Source organism: Sciurus carolinensis, chromosome 9, assembly GCF_902686445.1.
Source record: "Sciurus carolinensis chromosome 9, mSciCar1.2, whole genome shotgun sequence".
In the NCBI taxonomy this organism is placed as follows: Eukaryota; Metazoa; Chordata; class Mammalia; order Rodentia; family Sciuridae; genus Sciurus; species Sciurus carolinensis.
Window position 1 is genome coordinate 53,431,154 of NC_062221.1, and position 24,882 is coordinate 53,456,035.

At 38.2% G+C, this 24,882-nt stretch overlaps 1 protein-coding gene and 1 long non-coding RNA gene across 3 annotated transcripts in view; both read right to left on the reverse strand.

Annotated features, from left to right (window-relative positions):
- Nucleotides 1-3,159: 3,159 nt before the first annotated feature.
- On the reverse strand, nt 3,160-9,982 carry LOC124993314 (uncharacterized). The gene is made up of 2 exons (XR_007110290.1): nt 9,751-9,982; nt 3,160-4,153 (listed from the first exon to the last, which is right to left on the reverse strand). It is a non-coding gene; the product is annotated as an uncharacterized LOC124993314 (long non-coding RNA).
- Nucleotides 9,983-14,865: 4,883 nt separating this feature from the next.
- Lamp3 (lysosomal associated membrane protein 3) overlaps nt 14,866-24,882 on the reverse strand; it is a 35,030-nt gene continuing 25,013 nt past the window's right edge. Inside the window, exon 6 of one of the 2 annotated variants that reach the window (XM_047565055.1) lies at nt 14,866-15,595. In XM_047565055.1, the coding sequence (XP_047421011.1) occupies nt 15,462-15,595 (134 nt within the window). In that variant the 3' untranslated portion in view covers nt 14,866-15,461. Of the gene's footprint in view, nt 15,596-22,360; nt 22,978-24,882 lie in introns of those variants that run through there. The other variant, XM_047565053.1, reaches the window with a different exon arrangement.

Below are 24,882 nucleotides of genomic sequence, written 5' to 3' on the forward strand. Positions count from 1 at the left end.
GGCTCAGGAGTAGCAGTACTGGGGAAACACTGTGGCTGCCTCACATGAGAATTCTTCTATCCCTGGGAGCTGTGTGCCTGAGATCAAGGTTGAAGTTGATGACTCTTCTGCAGAGCCTCCTCATGCAGAGCATTACCAAAGGAGCTAGGCATCCCATCCCAGATACCAGATGGCCACAGCCATGAGGTCATCAGAGACCCCCCAATCTCAGTCACTGTTCTCCACTCCCTACACCATGTCCCCTGCCTCTTCATAAAACTTACATGGCAGATGAGAAACAGAAACAACAATAACAACAAATAAATTAGATCATTTTGTGTATGATGAATATGGTCAGGGTACTGAGATTAAGAGTGACAGGGGTGAGTAGTGGGTCTACTCTAGGTGGTATTGTACCCTGAATAAAGAGGAGTAAAAATAAAGGACTGGACAGGGACAGGCCATGGCCCTCTGAGGAGGCCTACATGGAGGACCAGAAGCAAGTCAGCAAGGCTGGGTGTGTAAGGCAGGGAGAGAGGCAGGGCCTATGATCAGGGCAAAGGTGGCCTGGAATTGGCAGGTTCCCACAGTGGAAGCTATGGAAAGGCTTCCCACCGGATGGTTGATGTGAAGATGTGATCTGGTTTATGTTTTAAAGAGTGGGCTCCAGGTGGCCAGAAGAAAAGAGTGTTACAGTGGCGTGGGAGAAAGATGATGGGGACTTTGGCTGAGGTGGTGGCCGGGTGAGAAGTGATTAGATCACAATACGTTTTTAAAGGCAGTAAGGACAGGACGTGCTGATGGATTGAGTAGAGAAGGTGAGAGGCAGAGAAGGATGAGGATGCCTCCAATGCTGTTGGAACCCAAACAAGTGGTGTTGAGATGGGAGGAAGAAGCAGATGAGAGGGTTTGGAGGGTGAAGGATAAAGATGGAGACTTTGTTTTCAACTGGTTAGGTTTGAGATCTGTCTATTACACTTCTACCCGGAACACCAAGGTGGGGATGTTGAAAAAGATGACTGAGGAGAAAGCTTTGGGGGAAACCCATATTTTAGTTTTCTCCCAGGCATGAGTGTTTAATGTGTCAACTTGACTAGGCTATAGTACCCAGTTTTTAAATCAAACAGTACTATGTGTAGCTATAAAGATATTTTCTAGATGTGGTTATCATCTACAATCAGTTAACTTTAAGTAAAGGAGATTCTCCTTGATGAGGTGAAGGTCTTAGAGCAAAACCTGCTATATTCCAGAGAAAAAGTATTTCAGCCTTAAGAGTGCAACACCAACTTTTGTCTGAGATTCCAGACATACACACTCATGTGTGTACACAGACACGCACACACACACACATATATATCCTACTGTTTTTTCTCTTTCTTTCTTTCTTTCTTTCTTTCTTTCTTTCTTTCTTTCTTTCTTTCTTTCTTTCTCTCTCTCTCTCTCTCTCTCTCTCTTTCTTTCTTTCTTTCTTTCTTTCTTTCTTTCTTTCTTTCTTTCTTTCTTTCCTTCTTTCTTTCTGGAGAACCTCAGTGAATCATTCTAGGGAAACAAAGTTTCCCTAGAATTTGTGTCAGGAATCAGCTCATCATTTGTATCCTCAGATCTTTCAGGCCTTCCAATGGCCTACGGACCTGAGGTTGACTGAGAGGGCCAAACTATAGTCCAGAGGGAGGACCCACTGGGATCCATGATTCGGTAAAGCAGGAAAAGTTGCTTAAGGAGAACAAAGGTAGACAGACTGGGGAGGGTGGGAGCCATGCTGGTCACTGGCCTTAATTAAAAGGGAACTCAACACTAGCATTGTGGAGAAGGGCCACCAACAGCCTTTGTGATGGTAGGTAGGCTGCTTTCCTGGGAAGGTGGTACACCTGTGCCAGATTGCAAGTCCTCTGGAAAGGCTCTTCTCTCATCACCCTTTGTATAGGTTCTTATTTAGCCACTTTTCTCAGCACGCATACTGGGATTTATTTATGTGAGTCCCCAGTTAAGCTCAAATCCCACAGTGAGCACCATGACAGTAGGGCTGGGAGGCAGCTGACATCCAAGTTGCCACCAGTGCTTTCTCCCTTTCCTGGAAGTATTTACACCCTTGTGTAGCCCCCGACTCCACATTGTGACCTACAGAATACAGAGAAGCGAAGCTGTGTTAGTCAGCTCTTATAACAAAATTACCAGGGAAAATTAACTTAGAGGAGAAAATGTTTATTTCAGCTTTACAGCTTTGGAAGTTCCAGTCCAAGATGGAGTGGTCTCATTGCTTTGGGTCTCTGGTGAGGCAGCACCTCGTGGTGGGAGCATATGGTGGAGCAAAACTGCTCATTCTGTGGGTCAGGAACCATGAAGAGAGACAGGACGTGACCAGGGTCCCACAATCCTCTTCCAGGACAAGCCCCCACCTCCGTGACCCCAGGACTTCCCAGAAGGACCCAACTCCTAAAGATCCAGGGCACTTCCCAGTCACACCACCCTGGGGACCAACCTTTAACCCCTTGACCTTTGGGGAACATTCAACATTCAAATGGTAGCAGATGATGCCCCTTCTGTGACTAGGTTATAGCAGACACTATTTTGTCTCTCTCTGGGTCACTATAGATAATTAATACAGGACCTCTTATTCATCTAAGCCCCTATCAGAATAAGTTCTTCATCAGTGTTGACTGTATGAACGAATGGGCCACTAATGGTGGCACTTTAGACAGTATGCAGTTGGTTATTCTGAGTTGAGAGATCTCGTCTATAACTTGAATGTGGTTTCTCTTGGCAGGCATTCAGCTTCTCCCAATAGGGTCTTCCTACTGAGTAATAATGTGGCAGTGGAGAATAGAATAAAATAATTCAATTATAGAAAGATGACTTAATTTGTTGATTCAAGCAATGACATCCATATAAAGGAAGATGGTAAAGAAAATTTTAACCAGGTATAGTAGCGTACGCCTGTAATTCTAGTGACTCAGGAGGCTGAGGCAGGAGAATCACAAATTCAAGACCAGCCTCAGCAACTTAGTGAGATCCTGTCTGAAATAAAAAAAAAAAAAAATTAAAGGACTGAGGATGTACCTCCATGGTAAAGTGCTCCTGGGTTCAATGCCTAGTTAAAAAAAAAAAAAAAAAAAAAAAAAAAAAAGGAAAAGAAAAATTTAAATAGCACAAAAACTAATTACAAGAAATAAACGACATGAATGAATCTTCAAAATAAATTTTTATTACAAAATCTTTTAATACAATTTAATATTCCATGAAGACTAAAGTTAGGACCTTACTGACCCTATGGATTTACAAGGGAACAAGTTGGGAATGTCAGTATGTTCTCTAGGTTGACTTGAATGTCCCCCTGCTAATGAGGTTAGGGTCATGCGGTTTTTGTCGCTAATATTCTGACTCTGTTCCTTTCCTTAGTAGCAAAACCCAGCAGGAATACAACTCTTAGCGGGCTGCTCTGCAGAATAAATTGAATTATAATAGAAAAGGACTATAATAACAGAAGCAGCAAGTTACCACAAGAGGGCGATATCTACATTCAAGAAAGAAGAGTTGGTCTGTAGTCTGCAGTCTTGGTTTTTGAAGGAACTTTGAGAGGTGTATTGCTTTCCTTCATCTTTACAGCCACAGATAAAAAATAAAAGTGAGAAACTGACTAATGTTTTACAGAGGCTCTCAGTCTCTTTCGGGAGCCTGGATAGTTTATTAAAGATGGACTATTTCATTATCTGCAATCTTTCAACTACCCTAAGGTCTCATGATTCTGGATTAATCCATACCCTCACCCCACCCACATTAAGGAGCAGATGAGGGTGGGAGGCGGGGCAGCACTTAGTGTCATTGTTCTGGCAGGCAACTCGGTATCATAAAAACATCAAAGACCTTCCTTCCAGACTAACATGAAATCCCATTCTGGCTCTGCCACTTGTTAAGTACATGGCATTTAAGTGGTCTGTAGCCCTTAAATCTGAGTTTCCTAATCTGTGAATTGTGAGGATTAAATGAGATGTGTGTAAATGGCTGAGGCTAGTGGCTGACACACGTGTTTGACAGGGTCATGGTTATTGTTGCTTGCTTATTTAATTCTGTTGTCTGTAGACATCTACTTATTAGTATTTAGTAAATCTGGAGCAGGAACAATCAAGACAAAGAACATAAACGGATTTGTTCCTCTTGTTGATCTCACATCAAAAACCTAGACAAGGGATCCAAGATGGCGGCCTAGAGGGAGACTGCACCCCCAGTCGCTCCAGAACCCTGGAGTTAAGAAGGGGAGGCACTGAGAGACTCGGACTGAAATAGAGCCACGGGTGAGTCTGCCCACTGGGTAAAGCTCGGCCCGGGTGGCAGGCCCAGATAGAGGTGGCTTATTGGAGCCGGGCAGGGCAGCTAGAGTCTTCCCAAGGTAGCCTTCCACACTCCGGCAGTGGGCTCCTCCCACACGGCCAGCTGCACGGCGCAGGCCCACAGTGAGAGCATTTCCGCACAGAGCCAGTTCCAAACCGTGGAACCAGTAGGGGGCTGGGGCAGTTTTCTTCAGATGAGCTGCTTTATCAGATTCCTCCAAGACATCAGGCTACCGAAGGCTGGGAGGTGATACACTGGAAATCTACCGGAACACTATAAGCCAGTAGCGGAAAACTGCAATATCTCAGGGTCCCACTGACAACTGACCAATATGAGAAAACAAGGGAAGAAAATGTCCCAAACAAACCTAGATACTACATCAATAAAACCCAATGACAGCACAGCAGAAGAAATGTCAGAAAGGGAGTTCAGAATGTACGTAATTAAAACGATCAGGGAAGCTAATGAGGAGATGAAAGAGCAAATGCAGGCATTGAAGGAGGAGATGAAAGAGCAAATGCAGGCATTAAATGATCGCACCAATCAACAGTTAAAAGACCAAATACGGGAAGCAAGAGATCATTTCAATAAAGAGAGATACTGAAAAAAAAAACAAACTGAAATACTTGAAATGAAGGAAACAATAAACCAAGTTAAAAACTCCATAGAAAGCATAATTAATAGGATAGAACACCTGGAAGACAGAACCTCAGACATTGAAGACAAATTATTTAATCTTGAAAGCAAAGTTGGCCAAACAGAAAAGATGGTAAGAAATCATGAACAGAATCTACAAGAATTATGGGATATCATGAAAAGGCCAAATTTAAGAATTATTGGGATTGAGGAAGGCTTAGAGAAACAAACCAAAGGAATGAACAATCTATTCAATGAAATAATAACAGAAAATTTCCCAAATCTGAAGAATGAAATGGAAAACCAAGTACAAGAGGCTTATAGAACTCCAAACATACAAAATTACAACAGACCCACACCAAGGTACATTATTATGAAAATACCTAACATACAAAATAAAGACAGAATTTTAAAGGCCACGAGAGAAAAGAATCAAATTACATTCAGAGGGAAGCCAATAAGAATATCAGCAGATTTTTCAATCCAGACCCTAAAAGCTAGAAGGGCCTGGAACAACATATACCAAACCCTGAAAGAAAACGGATGCCAACCAAGAATCTTATACCCAGCAAAACTTACCTTCAAATTTGACGATGAAATAAGATCCTTCCATGATAAACAAAAGCTAAAGGAATTTACAAAAAGAAAGCCAGCATTACAGAACATTCTCAGCAAAATATTCCATGAGGAAGAGATGAAAACAACGATGCAAATCAGCAACAGGAGGCGCTAGCCTAAAGGAATAGCCAAATAAAGGAGAAACCAAATCATGTCAAAAACAAATATGAGTCAAATGACTGGGAATACAAATCATATCACAATAATAATCCTGAATGTTAATGGCCTGAATTCATCAATCAAAAGACACAGACTGGCAGATTGGATTAAAAAGAAAAATCCAACAATATGCTGCCTGCAAGAGACTCACCTCATAGAAAGAGACACCCATAGACTAAAGGTGAAAGGATGGGGAAAAACATACCATGCACACGGACACAGCAAAAAAGCTGGAGTATCCATCCTCATCTCAGATAATGTGGACTTCAAACCAAAACTAATCAGAAGGGATAAAGAAGGACATTACATGCTGCTTAAGGGAAGCATAAATCAGCAAGACATAACAATCATAAATATCTATGCCCCGAACATTGGCTCATCCACGTACGTCAAACAAATCCTTCTCAATTACAGAATTCAAATAGACCACAACACAATAATACTAGGCGATTTTAACACACCTCTCTCACCACTGGATAGATCGTCCAAACAAAAATTGAATAAAGAAACTATAGATCTCAACAACACAATCAACAATTTAGACTTAACGGACATATATAGAATATACCATCCAACAAAGAACGAATACACTTTCTTCTCAGCAGCACATGGATCCTTCTCTAAAATAGACCATATTTTATGCCACAAAGCTACTGTTAGCAAATACAAGAAGATAGAGATACTACCTTGTACTCTATCAGATCTTAATGGATTGAAATTAGAAATAAATGACAGAATAAAAAACAGAAACTTCTCCAATACCTGGAGACTAAATAATACACTATTATATGATGAATGGATAACAGAAGACATCAGGAGGGAAATAAAAAAATTCTTAGAAGTAAACGAGAACAAAGACACATCATATCAAAATCTCTGGGACACTATGAAAGCAGTACTTAGAGGAAGATTTATTTCATGGGGTGCATTCAAAAAAAGAAGTAGAAATCAACAAATAAACGACTTAACACTACAGCTCAAAGCACTAGAAAAAGAAGAGCAGACCAATACCAAAAGTAGTAGAAGACAGGAAATAGTTAAAATCAGAGCCGAAATCAACGAAATCGAAACAAAAGAAACAATTGGAAAAATTAACAAATAAATAGTTGGTTCTTTGAAAAAATAAATAAAATTGATAAACCCTTAGCCACACTAACAAAGAGAAAGAGGGAGAAAACTCAAATTACTAAAATTCGGAATGAACAAGGAAACATCACAACAGACACGAGTGAAATACAAAACATAATTAGAAGCTATTTTGAAAATCTATACTCCAACAAAACAGAAAACCTCGAAGACATCAACAAATTTCTAGAGACATATGAACTACCTAAACTGAACGAGGAGGACATACACAACTTAAATAAACCAATTTCAAGCAATGAAATAGAAGAAGTCATCAAAAGCCTACCAACAAAGAAAAGTCCAGGACCAGATGGGTTCTCAGCCGAGTTCTACAAAACCTTTAAAGAAGAGCTCATTCCAATACTTCTCAAACTATTCCATGAAATAGAAGAGGAGGGAACCCTACCAAACTCGTTCTATGAAGCCAATATCACCCTGATACCTAAACCAGACAGAGACACATCGAGGAAAGAAAATTTCAGACCAATATCCTTAATGAATATCGATGCAAAAATTCTCAACAAAATTTTAGCAAATCGCATACAAATATATATCAAAAAGATAGTGCACCACGATCAAGTGGGTTTTATCCCAGGGATGCAAGGTTGGTTCAACATTCGGAAATCAATAAATGTCATTCACCATATCAACAGACTTAAAGTTAAGAATCACATGATTATTTCAATAGATGCAGAAAAAGCATTTGATAAAATACAGCATCCCTTCATGCTCAAAACACTAGAAAAAATTGGGGTAGTGGGAACATTCCTAAACATTATAAAGGCAATCTACGCTAAGCCCATGGCTAATATCATTCTAAATGGTGAAAAACTGAAAGCGTTCCCCCTAAAAACTGGAACAAGGCAGGGATGCCCTCTTTCACCGCTTCTATTCAACATCGTCCTTGAGACTCTAGCCAGAGCAATTAGACAAACCAAAGAAATTAAAGGGATACGAATAGGAAAAGAAGAACTCAAACTATCCCTGTTCGCTGATGACATGATTATATATTTAGAGGAACCTGGAAATTCCACCAGAAAACTTTTAGAACTCATAAGTGAATTCAGTAAAGTAGCAGGTTACAAGATCAATGCTCATAAATCCAATGCATTTTTATACATAAGTGATGAATCTTCAGAAAGAGAAATTAGGAAAACTACCCCATTCACAATAGCATCGAAAAAAATAAAATACTTGGGAATCAATCTCACAAAAGAGGTGAAAGACCTCTACAATGAGAACTACAGAACACTAAAGAAAGAAATTCAAGAAAACCTTAGAAGATGGAAAGATCTCCCATGTTCCTGGATAGGCAGAATTAATATCGTCAAAATGGCTATACTACCTAAAGTGCTATACAGATTCAATGCAATTCCAATTAAAATCCCAATGATGTACCTTGCAGAAATAGAGCAAGCAATTATGAAATTCATCTGGAAGAATAAAAAACCTAGAATACCTAAAGCAATCCTCAGTAGCAAGAGCGAAGCAGGGGGTATTGCAATACCAGATCTTCAACTCTACTACAAAGCAATAGTAACAAAAACGGCATGGTATTGGTACCAAAATAGACAGGTAGATCAATGGTACAGAATAGAGGACATGGACACAAACCCAAATAAATACAATTTTCTCATACTAGACAAAGGTTCCAACAATATGCAATGGAGAAAAGATAGCCTCTTCAACAAATGGTGCTGGGAAACTGGAAAACCATATGCAATAGATTGAAATTAAACCCCTATCTCTCACCCTACACAAAACTCAACTCAAAATGGATCAAGGACCTCGGAATCAGACCAGAGACCCTGCATCTTATAGAAGAAAAAGTAGGTCCAAATCTTCAACTTGTTGGCTCAGGATCAGATTTCCTTAACAGGACTCCCATAGCACAAGAAATAAAAGCAAGAATCAACAACTGGGATAGATTCAAACTTAAAAGCTTTCTCTCAGCAAAGGAAACTATCAGAAATGTGAAGAGAGAGCCTACAGAGTGGGAGAATATCTTTGCCAACCATACCTCAGATAGAGCGCTAATTTCCAGAATCTATAAAGAACTCAAAAAACTCTACACCAAGAATACAAATAATCCAATCAACAAATGGGCTAAGGAAATGAACAGACACTTCACAGAAGAAGATGTACAAGTAATCACCAGATATATGAAAAAATGTTCAACATCCCTAGTAATAAGGGAAATGCAAATCAAAACTACCCTAAGATTTCATCTCACCCCAATTAGAATGGCGATTATCAAGAATACAAGCAACAATAGGTGTTGGCGAGGATGTGGTGAAAAAGGAACACTCATACATTGCTGGTGGGGTTGCAAATTAGTGCAGCCACTCTGGAAAGCAGTATGGAGATTCCTCAGAAAGCTTGGAATGGAAACACCATTTGACCCAGCTATCCCACTCCTTGGCCTATACCCAAAGGACTTAAAATCAGCATATTACAGAGATACAGCCACATCAATGTTCATTGCTGCTCAATTCACCATAGCCAGATTGTGGAACCAACCTAGATGCCCTTCAGTTGATGAATGGATAAAGAAACTGTGGCATATTTATACAATGGAATATTACTCTGCAATGAAGTTGATAAAATTATGGCATTTGTAGGCAAATGGTCGAAATTGGAGAATATCATGCTAAGTGAGATAAGCCAATCTCAAAAAACTAAAGGTTGAATGATCTCGCTGATAAGCGGATGAGGACATATAATGGGGGGGTGGGAGGGGCTAGCATTAGTTTTAGGGTTAGGTTTAGAGTTAGGCTAAGGACAGCGGCAAGAATGAAGGAAAGAAGGACTGTGTAGAGGGAAAAGAGGGGTGGGAGGGGAAAAAATAAAATAAACATCATTACCCTATGTAAATGTAAAAAAAAAAAAAAAAAAAAAAAAAAAAACCTAGACAAGGCCTGCCCGCCCCCCAACATGGAGATTGGATGCCCCCACACACTGAGGACAGACCCAGTGCTGAGCCCCCCAGCCTGCCCCAGTACCGAGGATGGAGGCTGGTAGCTGAGCCTGCCCACCTGCCCCCCTACTGCTGAGGGACACTGCATCTGCCTCTGTGCTGACTCAGCACACCCTCGCTGAGGCGCTCCAGCTTCTTTGGAGGCTGGTGCTGGCATCTTGAATTATTCCTGAGGGCGTGGTCATCATCATTGGAAGGGCGGCTCCCTTCCTGAGACACCTACAGGAGACTGGAGGCCCTTTGACAGGTACCTCTACTTACTCACTTACATCCTACACCCTTCCCCATCCTCTTGTTCACAACTGGAAATACTGTAAATAGTAATCGAACTGATCCTGTTCATTACAATAATGTTAAAGTCTTTATAGGGGCTATCTGGTTCAGGGCTGCATTTTCTCTGTATTGGTTGCTACTGGTATTGATCTCCCCTTCAAAGGAGAGGTAGTGGAAAACTGCAGGGTCATTATAAGCCTGCAAAGGGGGAACTTCGATCTTCACTGCTAGAGGGGAATATATAGAAACAATATGAAGAAACAGGGGAAGAAAGTGTCCCTAACAAACCAAGATGCTATTGTGATAGAATCCAATGACAGCATGACAGTAGAAATGACAGAAAAAGAGTTTATAATCTGCATACTTAAAATGATCCGTGAAGCAAAAGGTGAGATAAGAGAGCAAATGCAGGCAATGCATGACCATTAACCAATACGGATATCAGCAGATTTCTTAGCCCAGACTCTAAAAGCAAGAAAGGCATGGAACAATATATTTCAAGCTATGAAAGAACACGGATGCCAACCAAGAATCCTATACCCAACAAAATTAACCTTCAAATTTGATGATGAAATAAAATCTTTCCATGATAAACAGAAGTTAAAAGAATTTACAAATAGAAAGCCTGCCCTACAGAACATTCTCAGCAAAATATTTTGTAAGGAGGAAGTGAAAAGCAATAATACAACTCAGCAAAGGGAGGAACTACCTACAGGAAAAGCCAATCAAAGGAGAAACCAAGTCAAGTTAAAAACTAAAAATAAGCCAAAATGACCAGGAATACAAATCATATCACAATAATAACCCTGAGTATCAATGGCCTCATCTCAATAATCAAAAGACATAGACTGACAGATTGGATTAAAAAGAAAGATCCAATAATATGCTGCCTTCAAGAAACTCATCTCATAGAAAAAGACACCCACAGACTAAAGGTGAAAGGATGGGGAAAAACATACCAAGCACATGGACCTAGTAAAAAAGCAGGGGTCTCCATTCTCATATCAGATAAAGGGGACTTCAAATCTAAGTTAGTCAGAAGGGATAAAGAAGGACATTTCATACTGCTTAAGGGAAGCATAAAACAGCAAGATATAACAATTTTAAATATTTATGCCCCAAACAATGGAGCATCAATGTATATCAAACAAACCCTTCTCAATTTTAAGAATCAAATAGACCAAAACACATTAATAGTGGGGGAATTTAACACACTGCTCTCACCACTGGATAGATCCTCCAAACGAAAACTGAACAAAGAAACTACAGAACTAAATAATACAATCAATGATATAGACTTAATGGATATTTACAGAGTATTTCATCCACCATTGAGCAAATATACTTTCTTCTCAGCCCTCATGAATCCTTCTCCAAAACAGACCATATGTTATGCCACAAAGAAGCCATTAGTAAATATAAAAAAATAGAGATCCTACCCTGTATCCAATCAGATCATAATGGGAATGCAATTAGAAATGAATGACAAAATAACACACAAAAACTACTCGTACACCTGGAGACTAAATAATATGCTATTGAATGATGCAATGATAACAGAAGGCATCAGGGAAGAAATAAAAAAATTCTTAGAGGTAAATGAGAACAATGACACAACGTATCAAAATCTCTGGGACACTCTGAAAGCAGTACTAAGAGGAAAGTTCATTGCATTGAGCTCATATATTAAAAAAATAAAAAGTCAACAACTAAATGTCCTAACATTACATCTCAAAGCCCTAGAAAAAGAAGAACAGATCAACACCAAAAATAGTAGAAGACAGGAAATAATAAAATCAGAGCTGAAATCAATGAAATTGAAACAAGAGAAACAATTCAAAAAATTGACAAAAGAAAAAGTTGTTTCTTTGAAAAGGTAAACAAAATTGATAAACCCCTAGCCACACTAATAAAGAGAAGGAGAGAGAAAACTCAAATTACTAGAATTCGTGATGAAAAAGGGAAAGATCACGACAGACAACATTGAAATTCCTAACAATTAGAAGTTACTTTGAAAATCTATACTCCAACAAAATAGAAAATATCAAAGACACTGACAAATTTTTGGAGACCTATGATCCTCCCAAACTGAATCAGGAAGATGTACACAATCTAAACAGCTCAATTTCAAGCACCGAAATAGAAGAAGCCATCAAAAGCCTACCAACCAAGAAAAGCCCAGGACCAGATGGATTCTCAGTCAAATTCTACAAGACCTTTAAAGAAGAACTGATACCAATACTCCTCAAAGTATTCCAGGAAATAGAAAAGGAGGGAACCCTTCCAAATTCATTCTATGAGGCTAGTATCACTCTGAAACCAAAACTAGACAAAGACACATCAAGGAAAGAAAACTTTGCACCAATATCCCTGATGAACATAGATGCAAAAATCTTTAACAAAATACTGTCAAATTGCATACAAAATATATTAAAAAGATAGTGCACCATGATCAAGTGGGGTTTATCCCAGGGATGCAAGGTTGATCCAACATCCGGAAATCAATAAATGTAATTCATCACATCAATAGGCTTAAAGTTAAGAATCACATGATTATTTCAATAGATGCTGAGATAAAAGCACCTCTTCATGCTAGAACACTAGAAAAAAATAGGAATAGTAGGAACATACCTCAACATTGTAAAGGCTATCTATGCTAAGCCCACGGCCAACATCATTCTTAATGGAGAAAAACTGAAAGCATTCCCTCTAAAAACTAGAAGAAGACAGGGATGCCCTCTTTCACCACTTCTATTCAACATCATCCTTGAAACACTTGCCAGAGCAATTAGACAGACCAAAGAAATTAAAGGGATACAAATAGGAAAAGAAGAACTAAAGCTGTCACTATTCGCTGATGACATGATCCTATATTTAGAAGATCCAAAAAACTGCACTAGAAAACTTCTAGAACTAATAAAAGAATTCAGCAAAGTAGCAGGATGTAAATCAATATGCATAAATCAATCAATATTCATTTCTATTCATAAGTGATGAATCCTCTGAAAGAGAAATTAAGAAAACCACTCCATTCACAGTAGCCTCAAAAAATAAAAAATAAAATACTTGGGAATTAATCTAATAGAAGAGGTGAAAGACCTCTACAATGAAAACTACAGAACATTAAAGAAATTGAAGAAAACCTGCGAAGATGGAAAGATCTCCCATGTTCTTGGATAGGCAGGATTAACATTGTCAAAATACCCATTCTACCAAAGGTGCTATACAGATTCAATGCAATTCCAATTAAAATCCCAATGACGTGCCTCATAGAAATAGAGAAAGCAATCATGAACTTCATCTGGAAGAACAAGAGACCTTGAATAGCCAAAACAATCCTGAGTAGAAAAAGTGAAACAGGAGGTATCACAATACCAGACATTAAATTATACTACCCAGCAATAGTAACAAAAACAGCATGGTATTGGCACCAAAATAGACAGGCAGATCAATGGTACAGAAAAGAAGACACAGAGACAAAACCACATAAATATAGTCACCTTATACTAGACAGGGAGCCAAAAACATACAATGGAAAAAAGATAGCTTGTTCAACAAATGGTGCTGGCAAAACTGAAAATCCATATGCAGTAAAATGAAATTAAGATTCTATTTCTTACCCTGCACAAAACTCAACTCAAAATGGATCAAGGACATAGGAATTAGACCAGAGACCCTGCACCTAATAGAAGACAAAGTAGGCCTGAATATTCATCATGTTGGCTTAGGATCAGACTTCCTCAATAAGACTCCCAAAGCACAAGAAATCAAAGCAAGAATCAATAAATGGGATGGACTCAAACTAAAAAGTTTTTTCTCAGCAAAGGATACAATCAAGAACGTGAAGAGAGAGCCTACAGAGTGGGAGAAAATCTTTTTCTACACACACTTCAGATAGAGCACTTATCTCCAAATTTTATGAAGAACTTACAAAACTCTACACCAAAAATACAAAGAACCCACAGAACTGGACACTTTATAGAAGAAGACATACAGGCAATTAATAAATATATGAAAAAGTTTTCAACATCTCCAGTAATTAGAGAAATGCAAATTAAAACAACTCTAAGATTCCGTCTTACTCCAATTAGAATGGCTATTATCAAGAACATAAATGATAATAGATGTTGGCATGATGTGCGGAAAAAGGCACACTTTTACATTTCTGGTGGAGTTGCAAATTGGTGCAGCCACTCTGGAAAGCAGTGTGGAGAATCCTCAGAAAACTTGGAATGGACCCACCTTTTGACCCAGTTATCCCACTCCTCGGTTTATACCCAAAGGACTTAAAATCAGCAAACTACAGTAACACAGCCACATCAATGTTTATAGCAGCTCAGTTCTCAATAGCTAGATTGTGGAACCAACCTAGATGCCCTTCAACAGATGAATGGATAAAGAAACTGTGGTATATATACACAATGGAATATTATTCAGCCATAAAGAATAATAATATTATGGTATTTGCAAATAAATGGATGGAATTGGAGAATATCATGCTAAGTGAAATAAGACAATCCCAAAAAACCAAAGGCCAAATATTTTCCCTGATAAGTGGAGAATGATATATAATGGGGGTGGGGGGTGAGGAGGGAGAGAAGAATGCGGGAACTTTAGATTATGTAGAAGGAAATGAGAGGGAGGGGGATATAAAAAATGGTGGAATGAGACAGACATCATTACCCTATGTAAATGTATGATTACATGAATGGTATGAATCTATATTGTGTACAACCATAGAAACGAAAGGATGTACTCCATTTGTGTACAATGAATCAAAATGCAGTATGTAAAAAATTAAAAGATAAAAAAAAACCCTAGACAACCTGAGGTATGTTATTCTTTTTTGATTATTTTTTTGAAAATTTAAACTGGAAAAAGAGGTAAGTACCATAATGCATATGTACATCAAATAAACACAGATGGTAAAAGCACTGAAAGTCCATTTGATAGACAAAGCAAAAGCAATTTTTTACATGGAAAAGATCAAGGGTAAAATAAAATTCTCAATGCAAACACAGGTAGCATTAATTACAATCAACACTTTTGTTTATAATTTGGGGGCACATGCCACTTCACATGATTATGTTGATTCAATATATCTTAATTGTTGTTAGTTACAATATTCTGAAGAAAGGTAGAAAATACTCTTAAATAACTAAGTCATGAGATGAGCAATATTTAGAAATTGTGAAATATTTAGAAAACGTGCTGCTTGAACTTAAATCACAAATAGTTGACTTGGTTTTGGAGGAAGATGGTGGTTTACATCATTGGAAGAACCCCATCCTAAGTTAAGCCCCCAACATCCAGGAAATGATGAAAGAATTCTCTAACCTCCATTATTTTCATTTCCCTTGGGCACCAATTAGAGTCTCTGGTATCCAGATGATTGACGCCTTAGGCGGATTGTATAGACACACATACCCACAAGGCAGAGGCCAACCACGATGGCCCCAATCACAGGAAGCACAATTGTGTAGTCAGATGAACACTCATCCACTAAGAGAGAAAACAAATACAATATAGTAGGTAAGGTTTGGTGACGACAGACCAGAAAGGAGAGTGGAAAGAACGTGGGTGTTGGAGTTGAACACATCCGATCTTTGTGCACATGCGCGGAGTTTGCATCTTCAGCATACCAAGCAAATGCTCTACCATTGAGCTATATCCCTAGCTTAAATTACATGGTTAATTAGTTGTTATCTCAGGTAAGTTACTTTTATAATTCTCTCATTTATAAAGTAAGATATTAATATATAAAATTATTGGATGATTAAGTAAAATAACCTTTTCTTCTGAGCCATTAATAGTCAATTGTTGTTAGCTCTATTTCCTGAACTGGACTGGACAAGAAGTAATTCCAGGTGTACTTCCTGAAAAGTGGATTGTTCCTACAATTTGTGTCACAGGATTCTAGATGAGCTCTTGAAAACATGGGACGTTTATCCACTTTTTAAAACCTTTTATTCACTCCTAAGGTTTCCTTGTATCACTTTCAACTTTTTTTTTTTAAAAGACTAATTAAAAGCAAAAAAAAAAAAGATTTGAAAGCAAAAGTTTATAAACTTGTCAACACTTTTTTTCTTTATTCCATCAGAGAGTATCTATTCAATCCATTTAAAATACAATTAGGTCACAGATTAATCAATATTGGCTGAAGAAGAATGGAAGGGCCTGGGATTAAGGAGAACTTGATAGAATACTCAATGTAATAAAGAGTTTGGGAGAAAAGAGCAAATGAATGGAGAACTATATATCTTACTCATAGATAAGATACATACATGTAGATATATCTTATCTATCTTACATACACATCTTATCTAAAATAAGATGTGTGTGTGTGTGTGTGTGTGTGTGAGATGTGTCCTGAACCAATGATTATCATTCACCTACTCATATGTACCTGAAGTTCAAGAAAAAAATATACAGAGAGGTCAGGGGAGAGAGAAAGGCAATTAGAGATTTCAGAAAAAAGATAATTAACATAAGAAAGAAACTGTACTTGTACTACACTATTTGATTTGTCAGTGGACAATATTTATGTAATTATAATTATATATCCCTTATTAATTAACTAAAAATAGTGATATTACCGTAAATCCTTTACCTGCTATAGCAGGAAACTGAACAATTAAGAAATATCCTGAGGGCTGTGATTGTCGCTCAGTGGTAGATTGTTTGCCCAGCACTTGTGAGGCACTGGGTTTGATCCCCAGCACCACATAAAAATAAAAGGTATTTTGTCCCTGTACAATTAAAAAAATATGAAAAAAAAAGAAATGTCATGATATAATTTCTAAAATTTTTTTTAGAATTATGGAGATAAATACCAAAGGAAACTGTTAAAAATAGTAAAAGTATTTTGTCTGTCAAGGATGGAACAGAAAAATGCTGCTTTTCATAAGCCTCTGGAGTAAATGAGACTTGAGTTACTTGTAGATAAATAAAAAAGAATTTTGATAAGAAATTAAAACAAGCTGAAAAATTAAAAAATTAAAAACAATATGTAAAGCACATACTTGTTGATCTAATAATTGCACTTTCAGGACTTCATATGTTCAAGGACTGGGAATGTAGCTCTGTGGTAAATGAGTTCATCAAACCCAATCAGCCCTGGGTTTGAGTCCCAGCACTGGCTAATCAAAAGATATTCATACAACTACACAAAGATGTACTGTGACAATTTCCACTTTATGAGAATCTATCAAAAATTTAAACTGATACTGTTACAATGGAATATAATGTGGTCACTAAAAAGAATGTGGTAGTGTGTGTGCCTGGCATGCACAAGGTCCTGCACCTCCGCCCTCAAAATATAATGTGGAAGCTCTTCATGTGGAAACCAGAAGCTCCCTAAGACCCCAAAAGTATCCCATGAATCCAAACAATTGTACAGTGTACCCAATGTGAAAAGATACACAAAGACTTGAAAAAAGGACTGGGATGGAAGAGGAGGGCAAATTTTACTTTCTATTATTTTTTAAACTGTTAAATACTTAGTTTAACACTGTTTAAATATATTTAAAGTGCAGAGAAGTATACAAAGAAAAGTAGTTATCTAATCACTACCTTTGGTTTGAATTAATCACTATAAATCTTTGTAGACATTTGCTTCCTCTGTGAAAGTGTGTGTGCTCATGAACATTCTTAAATAAAAATCATTCTATTTTAAATAAATAATCTATACTCACTATAAATGATTAAAGCAATTAAGAAAATACAAATAAAAAATTAAAACCTATTACCTCAAAACTACCCACCCAGAAATTGTTGTAACTTGAACAAGCATTGTTTCAGGTATCTTTCTTTAAAACTATATGAATTTATGGGTAGAAAAATGAATAAAAGTACTTTTATTAAAATAGGATCATATAAGTGCTATTTTACTAAAGCCGTTGATTTTGATTTCACTCAAATTTAATAGAAGAAAATCACTAAGATGATTAGTGGGAGGAATTATTGAATGACAATGGTTCTTTGTCACAGGAAGTCCTGTTTTATAAAGGGCACCTTTAAAGTTCAAAAAAGAGTTTATGAAATACACATTAAATGATTATGAAATGCATTGAGGTTATGAAATAAATCAGTCACGAGTTTTCTGAACCCTGTTTCCAATTTAAACATTATCTGTTGAAATCATCTTTAAACATTAGTATTAATAGATTTTCTTCCATCTCCTTTGTCCAACTCGAATTTTGAATAATTATATTATTGTTTTTTAATCACTGTTCAGGCTAATAACATTTCAGTTCTATTTGGTAACTATGATTTCCATAGTCTTCAAAAAATGTGTTGTGAAGATAGAATACATTCAGATTACTTAAAAAGTTAAAATGATATAAGATGCTGTACATTGAGAAGTTCCTCTTCCACCTCTGTCCCATCCCCATTAGACAACTACTTTTCTTAGTTTCTCATATGTATTTCCAATATTTTGTTTCTTATGTGTATTTCCAATGTTTCTTTGTGCACAAAGAAACAAAAATGAAAAAAAATCTTTTATTTTCCTTTTTTCCCTCAATATTATGAACTATAATTTTTGATTTAACAATATATTTTGGATATTTTTCCTTATCCATATATAGCAGACTCATTTTTAAATAGCTATTTGGTATTTTGTTCGGGGATATCATAGTTTTTTAATCTGTTCCCAGTTAATGGATCTTTTTTTTTTTTTTTTTTTGCCAACATTTTCTATTGCAAATAATGCTATAATTAGTAACAAGTACAAAAATAATATCATATATGACAAGGTATGTTTATATTCCCAGACTCATAATTCTTTAGTACTTTTTTATATTTCTATAGATAAAATGTTCAACAGCATTAGTGTGTGTGTGTGAGTGTGTGTGTGTGTGTGTGTGTGTGTGTGTGTATGAGACTTTCCTATTCCTGAAGACTATTTGCTTGTTTCCTTGTTCATCTTATGGCTCACCTCCTATCTGGCTAAATTTCACTACCAAGCATTACCTTTAGAATGGCTTATTGATGCTGCCTGCATCCTTTGATTTGTTTCATGATTGAAGACATCTGGTGATTGTCTTTATACTTAAATATTACTTTCGGATTACATTTTCTTTCCCTGAAAACTTAATAACACTGATTCATTGTTTACCGGCTTTAAATTGTACTGTGAAGAAATCTGAGGCCAACTTTAACTCCTCACCTTATAAGTGATTCTCTTTTTTTTTTCCCCCCATAAGGCCTATAAGTTCTACGCTTACTTCAGATATATCCCAGACTTTCTATGTCAGTTCTTTTCTGTGATACACAGAAATTCTGTGCTCTTTCAATCCCAGCTTCAATTACTTATCTCAAGAAAATTCTACTGAATCTTCAACTATATCTTCTTTCTATTTTTGAGCTATCTCAGAGGTACCGATTATCATTATGCTGGATGGTCTGAATAGCGTCTATATCTAGTAACTTCCATATGGTGCTTTAATAATGAGGTTTTATCTACATTAACTGTGATTATCTCAGTCATTCTCTCCATGAAAATGATATTTCAGTCTTATCTATCCTGTTCTTGCTGTTTCTGTATATTATATAGAGATGCTGCTTTGATATTCAATTTGTTTTCTTAGAAGTGAAATGTTCCTTTATCTTACTTTTTCATTTAACATTATCATCTTTGAAATCTGCTTACATAGAATTACCTTCTCAAGTGATTCTTAGCAAAAAGCAATTGTCAGGGATTTCTCTCTGTTCCTGGAGTTTTCTTTGTATTTTGTCAACTGTGCCCATTTCTATTCTCTATCACAGTCTATCTCCTCCTCCCGTGCATATATTGAAGTCCTAACCCTTAGAACCACAGAGCACGACTATATTAGGATACAGTGTCTCTAAAAATTAAGTTAAAATGAGGTCATTGGGGTAAAATCCAATCCAATATGAATGGTGTCCTTAGAAGGAGGTGACATTAGGACACATAGTATGGAAGAAAGGACATATAGGTCTTTGTGAAGATTGGGACCATCTACAGCCAAGGGGAGAGGCCTCAGAAGAACCACCACTGTTGACACCTTGCTCTTGGCTTTCTAGCCCCCAGCACTGTGAGAATATAAATTCCTGTTGTTTCGGGCATCCAGTCTCTGGTACTTTGTTATTAGCATTCCTAGCAAATTAGCACACCCTCCTTCCTTTCGATAGTATCATTTCCTAACAGTCTTCTGATTGTTTTGTTACAGTAATTTTGCATAGTGGCCATGCAGTTCTTGCTTGTACTTGCTTGGTGGTTCAGAAATTAAATTTCCTATGATAGGAAAAGTATGCAAATTATGCATTTAGGCAAATTGTGTTTTTTTTTTTTTTCTCATTACCTATGAGATCAGTCAGTGGTTCCTTTTGAGCTACATATTTGGTTTCTACGTTCCTTTTTTGTAGCCTGGGAACTAGCTACAGTTGGAAGATATCCTCTGGTTTGGGGCTAGCATCCCAGTTCACTCCCATCAGTCCCTGTGGTCACTCTTCCTGTTTTTTCCAAGAACTATTGTCACTCTACTAGGTCAGTAAAGGGAGAAGATGAAGCAACCACTCGTTTCCTCCAAGAATGGAATGGAAGCAAGCGTTCACAGAATTTTTCTTCTGTCATTGTAGACTTCTTAGGATGGAGAGGAAGGCAGGGTCAGGAGCTCTGCTCTGCTGCCCCTCCACTCTCCACCACAGAAAGTGGGCAGAACTGTGTGTACAGAACATATCCAAGCATTTCTATTGGTCATTCATATGAAGCCTCTGCTCTTTGCAGTTACTGCCATGTCAATTCAAATTAATGTTAAGGATAATGTGTGTTGGTAGCAGGGGATAGATAACAAGAGTCCAGGCAGTCACCATTGCCTAAAGAACTCACTGAAGATGTTATAAAGGAAAATTAAAATTGTATGAACTCCCTATCCTGCTACTCTTAAGGTTAAATTCTGCTTTTGGTTTCCATCTGCTGTGGAAGAAACTGCCACATCCTAGAAGATTAAATCTACTTTAGTTATTCTGCAGGGTGGTTAGTGGCACAGGGAATAAACACCTCGTCCTCTGCTCTCTAGAATCTATCAAGTGCTTTTAACCCCGCCCACAAGGGAGCCTGCAGCAGAAGCCTATTCAAGGGAGGAGAGAAGAAGTTTCTCCAAAGCCAAGCCCTTGCTCTTAACCCTGAGTCACTGTGGGGAACACCAGGCCCTCACATCCCAGATTTCTGTCAATATCTCCTGTTTTAAGGGGGAAACAGGCATTTCCTGACACTCCGAATTTCAGTCTTCAGAGGCTCAACAGGCTCTCTTGAAGTTGAGTGCCCTCTCTACTACCTCACTTCTAAGAAAGAGGAGAGAGCTAAAATACCTTTAAAGAGAGCCCATGCATTTCCTAGATAAGCAGCAATTACAGAGCTGTGGCTGAATTTCATAAACTTCCTGTTAGAAATACAGAGCGGCACACTTGGAAGATGGAGAAAATAAGAAAGAAACTTCCTGTTAGTAAAATCAGTTAAGAACATCTGGAAGTCCATTATGTTCTTTTTTTTTTTTTTTTTCTGAACTGAAAACCAACTCTCACATTTAAATGCTCAGTGTAATAAAAAACCATGAATAACATCCTAAGTCTTATTTTAATAGGATGTTATCCCCCAGTTATCCATCACTCCCAATCAGGAATTTACTGGCTTATAATTTTTTTTTTTTTTGATAAATGTTTGTAAAGAAGCAAAGGGGGTCATGATCTAGATAGGTCAACCTCTTCTTCCTTTCCTAGCTCTCTTCCAGAAATAGCCCAGATCAATAAATATACAAGAAGAGAATAGCATCGAAGAAAGACAAATCAGAAAAAAAAGTGTTAAGAAAACAGACAACAAATGAAGTTAAAGAAACTGAAGAACTAGCATTTATTATAGCTCTTTTGTTTGCCAAGATTTTTGGTATATGCTTTACATTAAAAAAGTGAAATGTTGGGCAGTTTCTATTTTTTTAAATAATAATACATTGTACAGAATGTCTTTTTAAAATGATAGGATATTGAGACCATTTATAATTTGAGGAAGTCAGAATTAGGATAAAATCCAGGAGTTTAAAGTCTCTTTATAATCTATTTTGAAATGGATTGAATTTCCTAAAGTAATATTGAAGAAAAAAACTGGATATTGAGAATATTCTTAAAAATATATAAGAAGCTGAGCGTGGCGGCACACACCTGTAATCTCAGCGACTCAGGAGGCTGAGACAGGAGGATCCCAAGTTCAAAGCCAGCCTCAGCAATGGTGAGGTGCTAAGCAACTCAGAGAGACCCTATCTCTAAATAAAATACAAAAATAGGGCTGGGGATATGGCTCAGTGGTCCAGTGCCCTGAGTTCAATCCCTGGTACTCCCCACTCATTCATATATATATATATATATATATGAAAAATCAGTGCAGTTTGAAAGTGTCTTCCCTACCATCTTCCCTCTGGGTTTTTGCTTTCTTCTTCTCCCAAGCACACTGCTTGCGCCTCCATCTTTTGCCCCTGATTCCTAAAGCCAGCCCTATCTTATTCACATTTGGAAGGTGGTCCTTAGGCCCAGCTGGCATGGCTGAAGGAAGTGGGGTGGGGGTTGCCCTCTGGACAGCCCTTTGATGGCCCTCTAGTGGAAAACTGGGCTTCCTAACCAGCTTGGGAAGGTGGGACAGGCAAAGAGAAAGGTCAGTCTTTCACTTCTGACTGAATATTAAGCTGGAAGTCCCAAGGCTGTCACCCTGCACATTTTGAAGAAGGTGGGACTTTACATGCGTTCATATCCTCTACTGGGCCTCTTTCTGGCCACCAGGCATGCTGTTAGCCAGATGACAAGCAGTCCTGTGATACTCAGGCCCACGGCCACAGGGATTTCTCTCCTGTTTCTGTCACTGAAGCATTCGTCCGCTGTAATTGAAGTCAGAGTAACAGGTGTTACAGGCTGGCCACAAAAGCTGGGAAGTGATACTGCCCGTGTCTGCCTCAGCGTCAGGGAGAAGGAAACTGAGGGAGTGAGGAGCTCTGGGCCTCCCACCTGTCGCCTCAGACAACAGATGGGTGAAAACGGAAGGAAAAGGATCAATATAGCGGATCTGAAATGTGTAGGGCTGGTAATTACTTAAGGAGTTTATTCAGTTGTAAATCCACAGGCCAGATGCCCAGGAATATGTAATTTAGTGGGGTTGAGGTGGGACCTGGGGATTCTAATGCAACTGGGACGCAGATCCAGCTTTGGGAAACACTGGTTTGGTCTAGAGGGTGATGACTGGAGTCATGTCCTAACTCTCAATCCAGACGAGCCCTGGAGCTGGGTTCTCCAACTCAGAAATGGGTTCCTGCACCAAAGTTTTCTATTCAAACTCTTTGCTTCTTAAAGGGGAAACATGGTGTTCCTTGGATGACAGAAAATTTAAGGAATAAAAAAAAGTGTATATACAAAAATAGTAAATGTAAAGACAGCAAAAGAAAACTTCTTGCAGACTAGGGTCACAGGCAGAAGAGGTGTGAGTGCAGAGGTCAGAGCTATGGTTTGGGGTGACCATTTTCTTTGACAAGGCTGAACTTTTATACTTTTTGGATTCATCTCCAAGTTATTTGAGTCCATTTAAATGTCAACCATTGGCCAAGACTTCCCTAACCCCACTCTCCCTCTGCCATCAATGCTGTGTCAATCACATCTTCCTCTGTAACTCAATAGCCTTTGCACATGTCTTTTTAGCACCCTATTGCACACTGGCTGCTCCTTTTGATCACCGTCTCTCATTCTCTGATAAATACCATTTACACTGGGCACAGTGGTCCATACCTGTCATCCCAGTGACTTGGGAGGCTGAGACATGAGGATCGCAAGTTCAAAGCCAGCCTCAGCAACTTGGCAAGGCACTAAGCAACTTAGGAAGGCACTAAGCAACTTAGTGAGATTCTGTCTTAAAAAATAAAGGGTTGGGCATGAGGCTCAGTGTGAAGTGCGCCTGGGTTCAATCCCTGGTACCATAAAAACAAAACAAACAAACAAACAAACAAAAAAGACCCACAAAAACTATATTAAGAATGACATCAATCTTCCCATTTGTCCATATGTAGGCAGAGTTGATTAGCAAAGACTAGGAACTTGGAGTTGAGCTCCAGCAGTGATGGTGGGGTAAACGAGAATACTCTGGCAGTAGAATCAGTAGGGCTTGGGAGCATTTGGTGAGAGGGCGGGAGAGAGGAGTGAAGGATAACTGGTGTCTCTTGCTTGAGGACTCACCAATGAACAGTGAGTTTTAGGAAAACAAAGTCAAGAAAAGAGTTTTTCTCCATCTGCTTGTGAGCACTGCTAACAGGAGCCAGGCGTATGTTCCTGAAAGGCTTGATTCCCCAGCCCTGCTCACTTCCTGCCATGCGGAGGTTCTGATGGGGAAGATGAGCAAGTGTGGGCCTTATTTTAATTTCACATGATTAGTCACAGTCAAACCTTCATCATGTGCTTTAGAAGAAATACTTTCCCAACATTTGAAGTTTTGAGACCAGCTGACAAAGTGGGGCAAATTTTACTATTTAACCTGAGTTCTGTGGCAGAGGGCCAAACCAAGAGCAGGGACTGTAACACCTGCAGAAATCAGGGCCCTGAGGGAGCAAGGCCTGATGCCTTTGTCTGCTAAATGCTTCCCTCTACATCGGTAGGTATTTTCTGCTAGACACATCTTTAATTTTATAGTGGAACTCAACGTGAAATCAGATTCTTATTACAGAAATTTAATATATGGTTAAACTTTTGGCTTAACCTATTTCAGATAATTGAGAAGAACTTATATAAGACTTTTGAGGTCT